The following is a 12,500-nucleotide window of genomic DNA, read 5'->3' as shown; positions in this document are numbered from 1 at the left end:
TATAAACAGTAACAGGAAGGTGTCCGTGTCTGTTTTCTCCTCAGGAGCCCTGAAGAAAAACCTGACAGGCGAGCAGATCAAAGAAGACCTCCTGACATTAGGTACACATCCGAGTCCTCTGTGCCTCAGAGTCATTCTCACAGTAGTCGTATTAGTTACTGTCACGTTTGTGTTAATGAAAGCCAACCTGCTCACTCTGATCATTTTTCAGGACTGAGCGAGGAAAAGTCGGCTCACTTCTCACTGCAGGTAAGTGAAGTAGTGCTAAAGGTAAATGGAAAGCTGCTTATGCAGCGCTTTTCTGCCTCATTCACACAAGCGTGCTGTTTCTAAGTGCTTCCTGTCTGACATTCATGCATTCATAGAGCAACATGGGGTTTGTATCGTGGCATGCAGACTGGGATCAAACCACCTGACCAAAGCCACGCCCTTTACGTGTGCCAAACTTTCCACTACTATTAAAGACGTCATAGATGGTTCAAAGGGCCTTCCAGGACTCTGGACTTATTTCTGTGATTGGCTGTAGCTCAGGAGGTAGAGCAGGTCATCAATGATCGGAAGGTTCCTGGCTTCCCCTCGTCTGCGTGCCAAATATCCTTGGGCAACATACTAACCCCAAATTGCTCTCCGACGCATCCATCGAAGTATGAATGTGTGTGAATGCTAGTTAGAATGGGTGAATGCACAAGTTGTGTGAAGCGCTTTGAGTGCTCAGAAGAGTAGAAAAGCGCTATATGAGAACCAGTCCATTTACCATTTCTTCACCAGCTAACATGTTGTGTTTACTGTGGGTAAATCCTGCAGCTCCTCTTCTGTAGCCTGCTGCAGCTTTATTTACATCTGCACCATGAACACGTCACAGGCTGAGGCTGTAAGCGCGTCACGGGGCGTCAGGTATCTGCTGGCTGTTGCTCGAAGCAACGCCAAGAACTGAACTGTTCCAGATCGATCCAGCACACTTTAACCTCTGTGTAACTAACACTCCCACGGTGGTGGCTACACGAGGATGGTCAGCCAGCTAGCTGTGCCTTAGCTCGCCATCATTGTGATGCTCAGGCTGCACATGCTGACTCGTGTAAAACAACAGGGAGGAGCACGTGTGTCCGTTTGGGCCGAAGCTAGCTGACAGGTGTTAGCACGTGTTAGCACTAGGGCTGCCACAAACGATTATTTTGATAGTCGACTAGTCACCGATTATTTTTGCGATTAGTCGACTAATCAGATCATCATCCATTAGACGTAAAACTACAGCTTATTGCACCAGCAGCATCTGCTCTTATATAACTATCATTAGCTTACAGCTTTAAGTGTTTAAGGTCTGTGCTAACTAAAAATAAAGACAAGATGATAGTTTATTAAATTTTAATGAAATTTGCAGATTGTTTCGGTGAAGTTTAATAAACTCCTTGCTATCTAAAATATAACAGGACACTGGAGTATATTCTGGAGCATCTCACACTTCTGATAATCAGCTGTCTGCTTGATGTTTATTCAGCTGTGTAAAAACTATAACTTTAATCTCAGCCAAACCGATTTACTCAGGAACAAATAAAATACTAAAAAAAGCCAAACAATAACATTTTAAGTTATCTAAGTGACTCATATATATTTAACCTGAGTAGCGAAAGACAGCGGTGGGTTTGAAAACGATTTGCGGGGAGTCCGGTGTTCTCAAGGCGCTAGTGACCTAGCCCCCGGCTAGCTATCGAGCTAGTGGGTAACAGATGTCTCCGAAAACGTCGGAGCGCTTTTGAAAATATGCGGTGTCCTGATAAACTGAGCAGATATTTGAGGTTTACACAGCTACATTCTCGCCTGAAAATATGTTAAACGTTTATTTTGTGACCCAGAAAGAATAATAAGAGTAACATTAAAACTAACTAGCTGCCGCCATTGTTGGAAACTGCGCTGGGCCGTGCTATGAATTCTGGGACACAGCTTCTTCTTCTTCGGGGTTTAACGGCAGCTGGCATCCTTGTACATGCAGTGCTGCCATCTTCTGTTTCAGTCCGTTATTACACTCTTAAATCCTGCTACTTATTCCTGCGTCTTTTGGGATCTTACAAAGCTTCAAACGACGCGTCGACTATTAAATCAGTCGTCGACGATTTTGATAGTCGACGTAATCGTGGCAGCTCTAGTTAGCACTGACTCAGTGTCGTTGATAAAACTTGTTCTTACGATGTTACTCAGGCAACCTTTAAACGGTGAACACGTGTCTCAGGAGTCTGATGTGATCTGTGTTCCTGCAGTGGGCGGAGCACTACGCAGCGCTGACCAGGCTCGCTGTCGGGCAGACTCTGATGGTCAACCAGCTGGTTGACATGGAGTGGAAGTTTGGAGGTAAGAAGGAGCAAACCTAGCGTGCACGGCAAATTTGGCTCACATTAGAGGTTCAGTCTGAGTCTGTCTGTGAGCGCGTCCGCCCTCTGAGCACATTTGAACCCCTCGGTGTGTGCAGCCGATGGAAGCTGAATAACAGAGCTAACCATGACGCGCCTCACTGTTTCAGGCGCAGACGTGACACAGCGACCGTCCTGTTTGAGTGTTTTTATCACGCTGTGTTTTGTCGTCCCACAGTGACTGTTGGCACCAGTGAAATTCAGAAATTGGGCACAGTCTTCCTGCAGGTACAACAGCGCTCCACACACACATGTGGGGTATTCATATCCTGTGGGAACATCTAATTGACATAATGCTTCCCCTAACCAAACTGTAACCCGGACACTAAAACCACATTTTGATTCTCAATAATGTCTTCAAACTTGTGGAGACTGGTATTTTGGTCCCCACAAAGATATGAAAACACACACAGCATCGTTGTTTTGTTGAACACGTTGTGTTTGGTTGCAGCTGAAGCTCGTGGTCAGAAAGGGGAATTCCACTGAAAACGTCTACATGGGTGAGTGATGATGTCACTCGTACCTGAAGTTTTGCACACCTTGAATGTCTTTCTTTCCAACTGCTCGAGTCTGTAACAGGAAGCTTTAAGTTACTCTGACGGTTGTTTCTGCAACTCAGGACACAAAACTTAGATAATGAACAGATGCTGCGAGTGAAAAAGACTGTAAGAAATGTAAAAAGGAACTCGTCTGGTTTAATCGTGTAAACTTCGTAAATGAAAAATCAGTTCCTCCACCCGATGCTCTCAGAGTCAGCCGACCTACAGATCTTCAATTCAGTTTTATTTATACAGCGTCAAATCACAACAGTCACCTCAAGGCGCTTTATATGGTAAGGTAGATCCTGCAGTAATACATACAGAGAAAAACCCAACAATCAAATGGCCGAGCAAGCACTTTGGCGACAGTGGGAAGGAAACGAGAAGAAACCTCCGGCAGAACCAGGCTCAGGGAGGGGCGGGGCCATCTGCTGTGATTGGTTGGGGTGAGAGAAGGGAGACAGGATAAAGACATGCTGTGGAAGAGAGACAGAGGTTAATAGCAGGTATGATTCAATGCAGAGAGGTCTGTTAACACGTAGTGAGTGAAGAAGAAACACCCAGTGCATCATGGGAGTCCCCCAGCAGCTGTACCTATCGGTCTTTAAGTCTGACTTCATTAACCACGTCTGGGTCCAAACTCCCAGGTCCCAAAGTCAAACGAACTCTGCAGCATCACTAAGAGTCACAAACTGTCTAAGTTCTTTCATCTTTAATAAAATGATCAGCATTGCTGCTTTACCAGGTGTAACTATGAAGTTTAACATCCAGGCATCCATGAAAACAGAATTTATTAAATTGAATGGATTTAGCAGGAAGTTAGCTCGCTAGCTTCATGCTAAGCATGATATAGCATGTTCTGACAGAGATTTCTGAAACATTCAAACGTACAGCTCTGCTATCACTTCCAACATAAATGAAGACAGAAAACTAAACAGCAGTGACGTTTGTAGGGTTACTGAAGTTGGGCTAGCTGCTATATAATGATGTGCTACGTGACCGCTAGCGACACAGCTATGTTAGCATAGCATAAACACAGTGAAGCTGGAGGATGAACGCTAACTTTTTCCACTCGATAAAAGTTAACGTGAAGGTTCCTGATGGTTAGGCATAAATGCAGTCCAAACTTCAGCCAGAAAAACAACTGAGATAATCCATCCACAATACCAGGTTAGTCATGAATATACTGCTGCAGGGCTGTAGCTACATCATAAGGGTTTCAAATGAACAGCAGTAATAAAAACTGAGACAGTGATCACTGACTGCTTTTAGGGGCTTCAGATTAAATAGAACAAAACATTAAAACATGTTAAAAACACAACAGCCTTAATAAACGCAGAGTAGTTTGGACCAGAAGCAGGATTCGTCACGTCATCACCTAAAGACCAGATTGCAGCATAACTAAGAAGAAAGTGTGTACTTTATTGTACTTTATTGAGCCCCGTGGGGAAATTGCTCTCTGCATTTAACCCATTCACTCAGTGAAGCATTGGGCGCCCGGGGAGCAGTGTGTAGGGACGGTACCTTGCTCAGGGGTACCCCAGGGTAGCTGTTAAGGGGAATCGAACCCCCGACCTTCCGATCATGGGGCAACCACTCTACCTACTGAGCTATCCCTGCTCAGTAGGATTCGGGGTCACCTGGTCCAGCCCTAACTATATGCCTTAGCAAAAAGGAAAGTTTGAGCCCGATCTTAAAAGTAGAGATAGGTAAATGTTGCAGTGGTCGTAATTCAGGTGTGCTTTTTGGGTGATTTTGATTGGCTCTTATGTGTAGCAGGGAGGAAATGACCTCACAAACAGCAGCTGTAGATTTTAAACCGCTCCTCTGTATTTTAATTCCTCTTGAAGAGAGTATTCCTGGTTTGGAGCTCTCCCAGTTTTTCACGTTTTCCTCCACAGATGCAAAAACCTTTCATTTCTGTCTCTGACAGGAAGTCGTCCTTTTTTGTCTCTTCCCTGCAGAACTGACGCTGCCTCAGTTTTACAACTTCCTGCACGAGATGGAGCGAGCCAAGGCCAGCATGGAGTGCTTCAGCTGAGCGCGTGTGTGTCCGTGTGTGTGTTGTATGTACTGGTTGAATTTGTGTGCGTGTGACATTTTTACCTGAAATGAGTCAATAAACTGAGGAGTAACCTGTCATTATCTGCTGTTTTCTCCCCCTGTGGGAAACAGTCTGTCAGCACGACGACACCTGGGTGAGATCAGCGGGAACATTTTGACACTTCCATCAGAAACCAGACCTGTTCGATCGAGTTCAGGCCTGCTGTCTCTTACTGATGTAATAAATTATTACTAAAACAAACACGAATTAGCTGCAATAACAGGTTAAATGCAGGCGAAATGAGCAGCAGCCAGAGACGGGCGTGCAGTAAAGGCCACACAGGGATGCGTACAAGCCTGGAGGCACATGTCAGAGCGCTCAGTGGCTCATCGGTGCAAGCGCCGTTTCAGCCGTCTGTGATAATTATCTGCTGATTATTCCTCAGCAGTCTGTCTGCTCGAAGACAGGAAGTTGCCTTTATTCTGAAGGGTTTTCCCGCCTACTTTATATCTTTGTACAGCATCTGCAGCTCCTCCTTTACGTACTGACGATACTTTCTGACATTAGAGAGCTGCGATACGCGGCTGTCACAGAAACAACCTAAACCACATTAAAGTAACTCACCTACACAGCTTGACATCATCTACACAGCATGACATCATCTACACAGCATGACATCATCTACATACTCAGAGGACCTGGAGGAATCTCTGTGCGCAGGGACGATAACCGTGACCTTCAAACATCCGTGCACGGGCTCAGGAACGCTCCCGTCTGCGAGCGGCTCGGCGTGCCGGCCCTAAAAAAGAGAAAAAGCCTCCAGTCAGTTGGACGTGTCGTTTGTCTTTCTCAAAACCAGGACTCAACGCACCACCGCTCCCCGTCGCTGTCTGCCACACCTGACTGCATCAGCGGGTCGTGCCCTCCGACTCTCCCGTCCTGCTGTGTGTAACCTTCACGCCCTTCCCTGCGCTGGCTGTCTCGGACAGACGAGCTTGTCCTCATTAGAAGCACGGCTCCAGGCCGAGCCCGTCTTTCTGCTCACGCTTCCACGTATCTGTGCGTGGATCCGTCCTGCTGCGTTTCCTGGGATGTTGCGTAAACGGATTCAGTGAAAACTCAGGATTCCCCGTATTTAGCAGAAAATGAAATGTTCCACATAGCTCTGCGGCGTGTCCTGTCACGCCTCGCTCTCACCTGGCCGTCTGCCCCCACAGTAAACAGCAAATCCAGGCTGTGGTCATGTGGAAATCATGAACGAACCAAAGTTTTTGACAAACTCAGACCAATCAAGGACCGAGCGTCTGGGAGTGCTGATGGAACAGCCAATCAGGGCAGTTGTTTATGTTTATTTCTTGATTTTAAAAAATTGCTTTGTTTGTTTCCTGGAGTTGAATATTTGATGAAGACCTGAGACTGAAGTTTGTGCTGAATGCTGCTGGCTCTGTTTTTCTTCTTCTTGTGTTTAAAGTCAGTCACAGTCCAGCTGACGCAGGTGCGCGCGCACGCGGGCGCGCCTTGGCCATCACGATAATTGGCTTTCTAATGTAAGGTAGCACAGTTTTCAGCTGCTGCGTGTTCACACGTATCGTTTTGCCCTCAGTAACGTATTTTTGCTCAGTCCGGATGGATCAGCCTATAGCCTGTCAGCTTGTTTCCAAACATCCTTCAAACTCACCTGTTCATTCAGCTGATTGGCTCCTCGCTGCAGGACACAGCAGCTCGCTCATATTAGTTACTGATATTGTTTTTACTGTTCAGCTGCTGTGCGGTTTGGATTGCTTGCAGTGAGAAAGTGCTGCTCCTTCATGTCCTCTGACACGTTCAGATACCTGGTGAGGGAGGGGCGGGGACCCACAGGCTGCAGGTACACTGAGTGTTTTTAAATTAAAGAGGTGAACAGAGCTGCTCAAAGGTGACTCTGGTCTAACTGAGAGGAGACGGCGCCCTGCAGCAGGTGAAAGGACGAGGGTTTCCTTCCTGTCAGGCTCATTCAGGAGGAACTTTGGCTCTGATGTTCCAAAGATGCTCATCCTCACAGACAATCAGCCTCTCACAGTTTCACGACTCGGAGCCAAAAGCAAATCAAACCTTCACCTCTGTTGTGCAATTCTCCTCTTTCTCTTCACATTCTTTCTCTTTGTCCTTAGTGTCTCTCCTCCTCCTCCTCCTCCTTTCTTCATGCCGGCTCTCCTTTCGTCTCATCGTGTGACCCGACGTGTCCCTGCATGCATCCCCCCGAGGCCTCCTGAGCTCCTCCCAGTTGTTTCTCTGGCCTTTTTAAAAGAGCAGAGAAAATCCCACAGATCTCGATCCTGTCAGTGTTTCAGTCTTCTCGCAGAAGTTCGTCACTCAGCTGATGTTAAGTAAACACCAGCTGATTAACATTCTTTGGGAAGTGATTAGATCATGAGTTGGATCATCAGAGAGACTCCAGACTTTACGTCCACGTGAAAATCCTGCAGAAAAACACTTTGTGTCATTGTGCTCAGATACGACTGGTGATTGTCCTCCTGAGGTCAGCTACAGGTGCAACAAATTTAATTCATGTTTTTTTGAGCTGCTGAGGAATGCACGTCAATACTGTGATCTTCAACAGAAATCATACTTTTTATTATTTCTCCTGCTTTCTTTGTAAAGCAGCGAATCTGAAAATGACTGCATAACAATAATAATTATTTGTTAGCACTGAAAATATCATTTTGATTAAAGAGCTTGTGGATACTGGTGGATTAACCATTACAGAAACATAAATAACTATTTTGGAACTATCAGTGCTGTTAGTTTAGGGTCAACCCTCACTGTGGTCTAATACATGTGTTAAGCACTGTTTGGATATGTTTGGGGCTTCAGTAGAACAGCAGAGCAAATCAACCCCCCAACAAACACGTCAAATACCCACTGACTCAACGTTTGAAGGCATTTTTGAGGCTCACAATCTGGTTTTAGTACCAGGGTTACAGTTAGGTCATGGTTAGGGAAAGCTTTATGTCAATGAGATGTCCTCACTAAGATATGAAAACGAGAGTTTGTGTGTATGCCTGCTTATCTGTGTGGGGAATAACCAGGGCCTTCCCAAGAAAGAGTCTGTTTGGGCTAGGAATAAAAGATACTGACAGACTGAAGAGTGTGTGTGTGTGTGTGTGTGTGTGTGTGTGTGTGTGTGTGTGTGTGTGTGTGTGTGTGGACATTTTTGCCGTTGGACCTGCAGAGGGAAGAGGAAGTTTATGGAGAATAACTCTAATAGCTCACAGCTGTCAACCGTGTTCTTGTTTCCCCAAAGTTACAAACGTCCTGTGTCAATGTCGCTGGCTTTACACACAGTCCTGTTCACTGGAAGCGTGCTGTATAACGCCCACCTGCTGCTATACTTTATTGTTTTTATTGTTCTGAGAGAGTTTCCTTTCAAATGATGACACCTGTCCAGGTGTTGTTTGTCCTAAGGGCAGGAGAATGGGGATTTTAAAGGTTTACCTCCAGGTAAAATGAGGACTTGTTTTACGAGCTGAAGTGTCAGACATGAGCTGAAACCTTTCAGACTGGATTCCACAGCTCACCTGTGGAGAGTGCACAGGTGACAATATGTGAACAGATTCAGTTCAGTTTTATTTATATAAACCTTTTTTATAGAAACCTCCAAGAACCAGGCTCAGGGAGGGGCGGGGCCATCTGCTGTGATTGGTTGGTGTGAGAGGAGGAAGACAGGTAAGACAATTAGAAATCACGTCTATCCATGATTGGAATGATTAAAATGTTATTTGTGAAGAAGTTCATGAAGTCATTACTAGTTAACGTTAAAGGGATGGTTGGCTCGACAGAGCTCTGACTTTTTGTCAGCCTGGCTACAGAGCTGAAGAGAAACCTGGGGTTGTTCTTATTTTCTTCAATCAGTGATGAATAGTAAGATGTTCTGGCTTTGCGGAGGGCTTTCTTATAAAGCAGCAAACTATTTCTCCAGGCTAAATGATGATCCTCTAAATTTGTGACACGCCATTTCCTCTCCAGATTACGAGTCATCTGCTTTAGGCTACGTGTTTGAGAATTATACCACGGAGTCAGGTACTTCTGATTAGAGACCTTAGTTTTCACAGGAGCTACAGTATCCAGAGTCGTACGTAGTGAGGAGGTGAAATTATTAACAAGATAATCGACCTCTGTTGGAGCAGTGTTCAGATAGCTGCTCTGCTCTGTGTTGGTACAGGGCATTGGAGATGATAACAGTGGGTGGATTATATTCTTAAACTTAGTTACAGCGCTTTCAGAAAGACATCTACTTTGATAAAGTCTACTCTCCACCGCTGTGTAATCAATTATGATTAATTAATGATTAATTAATCAATTATGCTCACCTTAATCCCAGGGAGCATTGGCAGCACTTCTGTGACTTTATTCCTGCCGTAAACAGCCCTAAAATTCATGCTTGAAGCTCATGAACTTTACACAAACCTCATTTTTTGACTGCTTATCTGGAGCTGCATCCTCTGACCTGATGAGTACATGTGTCCATGTACACTATATTCCCAAAAGCATTGGCTCTAGAGTTGAAAGTGATGTTGCAGCTCTTCTGGGAAGGCTTTCCACAGGTTTGGGAGTGTTTATGGGAACGCTTCTTCCAGAAGCACATTTGTGAGGTCACACTGATGTAGGACGAGAACGCCCGGCTCGCAATCGCCACTCTGATGTACGTGAAGTTTGGAGGTCTGCAGAAAGTTGGTGACCTCTGTGGACTGCACGTCTCAGCGTCCACTGGTGTGATTTTACCACTTTGTGCTGTTGTTCCCAGGTGCTTCCACTGACTGTGGAGTGAGAGCAGAGTGAGCTGTTGTTTCACTGATGAATGTAGAAGCTGTGCGTGCCGATGTTATGCACCTGTGTCCACACGATGGAACACCTGGATTAATGATTGGCTGGGTGAGGGGATACTTTGTGTGTGAGGCAGCCTGAGGTAGAAGGAAGATGTAGACTTCCCCCTGCTGGCAGGAATGGGATCCATCACATAAGGTGGAAGGAAATGTGTGTGTGCAGTTAAAGCAGGGTGTGCAGTTGGTGTGAGTCTGAGTGTGTGTGTGTTTGTGTGTTTTCTTGATAAGAGAATTTTGCTCCCGACTCTTAAAGTTCCTCCCTGAGAATTTACCGAGAACGTGGTTTCTCTCTTTGCTCACAGTAATTAATGTCTTCCTGCTCGAAACTGAAAAAACAACCACTCACACACACGACACAGATGGTGTGTGTGAGTGTGTGAGTGTGTGTGTGTGGGCCAGCCACACAGAGGAGTCGTTATCTGGGTCCGACGTACTGCCTCTGCTCCACAGGAAGAGGCTCGGGCCTAAATCATCGAGCACAAAGACGCTCGGCACGAGAACGTCTGACAGCTTTGGACAAAAACAAGAAGAAATCAGGAGAAATATGAAGAATGAGCAGTTAGACAGAGAAACAGCCGTCAGAGGGGTTATAAGTCATGTCACAAACAGTCGTGATGCTGTTTCTGAGGGTCTGCTTCAGTATAGTTTATCTGCTGCATGTATGGCTGCAGTGGAGCCGGGTCACTGGTGTGATGATGATGATGGTGGCACTGCTGAGGGAAGCAGCAGGATGAACTGTGAAGTGTTCAGCTGTAGCCTCTGCTCACACGATGAGGCAAAGCAAACTGCAAAAGCAACCCAAGAGTTCCTCACGCCAAAGAAACGACATGTTCTTCAATGGTCCATGCAGTCAGCTGATCTCAGCCCAACAAAGCAGCTTTACAGTCATTACACACAAAACTGAAGGACGCCTGTAGAAACACAGCATTTGGTGTTTAGGGGGTTATAAATACATATATTAGTTTAATATGTGCGTTGAAGGACGTGTCCTGGTCAAAAATGACTCCAAGGTTCCTCACAGTGTTACTGGAGGCCAAGGTAATGCCATCCAGAGTAAGAATCTGGTTAGAGACCATATTTCTAAGATTTGTGAAACACATTCACATAAAAGCATTTCTGTGTATATTAGAGGCCATATAAAGAGGCAGGATTCAGAACAAAGTGCTTGATTCGTTTGAAATGCAGCCATGCTGTCATTACTGTAATTTATCTGTCATAGAGCATGTGAAGGCTCACTCAGCCTTTCCCATGCAGCCCTGTGCATGCACTTTTCCCTCCTTTTCTACTTTACATGGTGTGTTTTGAAGCACTCAGTGTGCAGTTCGATTCAGTTTTATTTACACAGCGCCAAATCACAACAACAGTCGCCTCAAGGTGCTTTATATTGTACAGTAGACCCTACAATAATACATACAGAGAAAACCCCAACAATCATATGAGCCCCTATGAGCAGCACTTTGGTGACAGTGGGAAGGAAAAACTCCCTTTTAACAGGAAGAAACCTCCAGCAGAACCAGGCTCAGGGAGGGGCGGGGCCATCTGCTGTGATTGGTTGGGGTGGGAGAAGGGAGACAGGATAAAGACATGCTGTGGAAGAGAGACAGAGGTTAATAACAAGTATGATTCAGTGCAGAGAGGTCTGTTAACACATAGTGAGTGAAGAAGAAACACCCAGTGCATCATGGGAATCCCCGGCAGCCTACCTCTATTGCAGCATAACTAAGGGAGGATTCAGGGTCACCTGGTCCAGCCCTAACTATATGCTTTAGCAAAAAGGAAAGTTTGAAGCCTAATCTTGAAAGTAGAGATAGTGTCTGTCTCCTGAATCCAAACTGGAAGCTGGTTCCACAGAAGAGGGGCCTGAAAACTGAAGGCTCTGCCTCCCATTCTACTTGTGCAGTGATGCATTAACCTTTCTCACATGCACAGGTGGTGCATTCCTCACATGGACGATGTCTCAGGAATCGGTTCCTTGTGCCTATTGGTCGGTCAGAGTCTCTCCTTCCATGGCTCAGTGGGTTTGTGCCAAACCTTTGCATCAGGCGAGCAGGTCAATGGTCGCTCTCATTTGGATGGCCTCCTTTAGCCCCAAATAGGCAGGACGTCACAAAAAAGGTAAACTGACAGATACATGTTTCCTTGTTTCCTTGGTTCCCAGGAGGATATTACTGGATGCATAGTGGTCTCCATATTTGTTGAAATAGGGACAGTACTGTTGTCCTGCCAGCGGACCAGCAGCTTCTCTCCCTGTGTTCAGACTTTGTAAACTTTTCTTTGGTTTTGAAAGGAACATCAGAGAGATGGTTTGTCCTCATTGTCCCCAAAAATCTCTAATCCTCTCTTTGTCACATCATCCAGGGGTGCAAGCGAATCGAAGAGGTTGTCATGGTGAAATTTCCAACCTTGAGGCTCCTCACCAGGAACGACCTCCAGCTTCTGTCCTGACCCAGTGTCTGAGAGGAGGGTGTGGCTCCATGTGATGCCTGAAACCAGTGGATGAGGCTCCACATCATTCACTGATCTTCTTAAAGTTGTATTTATGTTCTGTGTTACAGTAATGACAGTAATGAGACATGCAGACTAATCATCGTAAACTAACCATCGTAGTCTAAGGAGCTTGGAGAGAAAAGCGTCTGGACTTCTTTAAGTTGCT

General features: G+C 45.7%; 1 protein-coding gene across 4 annotated transcripts in view; it reads left to right on the top strand.

Moving 5' to 3' along the window:
• Nucleotides 1-5,083, top strand: part of commd7 (COMM domain containing 7) — an 11,349-nt gene extending 6,266 nt beyond the window's left edge. For 2 of the 4 annotated variants that reach the window (XM_086276455.1, XM_086276453.1), the window contains exons 4-9: nucleotides 45-101; nucleotides 212-249; nucleotides 2,253-2,343; nucleotides 2,581-2,630; nucleotides 2,854-2,902; nucleotides 4,906-5,083. In XM_086276455.1, coding sequence (XP_086132581.1) covers nucleotides 45-101; nucleotides 212-249; nucleotides 2,253-2,343; nucleotides 2,581-2,630; nucleotides 2,854-2,902; nucleotides 4,906-4,982 — 362 coding nt within the window. In that variant the 3' untranslated portion in view covers nucleotides 4,983-5,083. Of the gene's footprint in view, nucleotides 1-44; nucleotides 102-211; nucleotides 250-2,252; nucleotides 2,344-2,512; nucleotides 2,631-2,853; nucleotides 2,903-4,874 lie in introns of those variants that run through there. The other 2 variants (XM_086276457.1, XM_086276456.1) reach the window with 2 other exon arrangements.
• The last annotated feature ends 7,417 nt before the right edge of the window (nucleotides 5,084-12,500 follow it).

Source organism: Aulonocara sp. 'chitande type north' Nkhata Bay, linkage group LG20, assembly GCF_057382095.1.
Source record: "Aulonocara sp. 'chitande type north' Nkhata Bay isolate Kocher_YH1m ecotype deep benthic linkage group LG20, A_spYH_male_GT1.1, whole genome shotgun sequence".
NCBI classification, from domain to species: Eukaryota; Metazoa; Chordata; class Actinopteri; order Cichliformes; family Cichlidae; genus Aulonocara; species Aulonocara sp. 'chitande type north' Nkhata Bay.
Note: the sequence above shows the minus strand (reverse complement) of the source record. Positions and strands in the feature narration are given on the sequence as shown.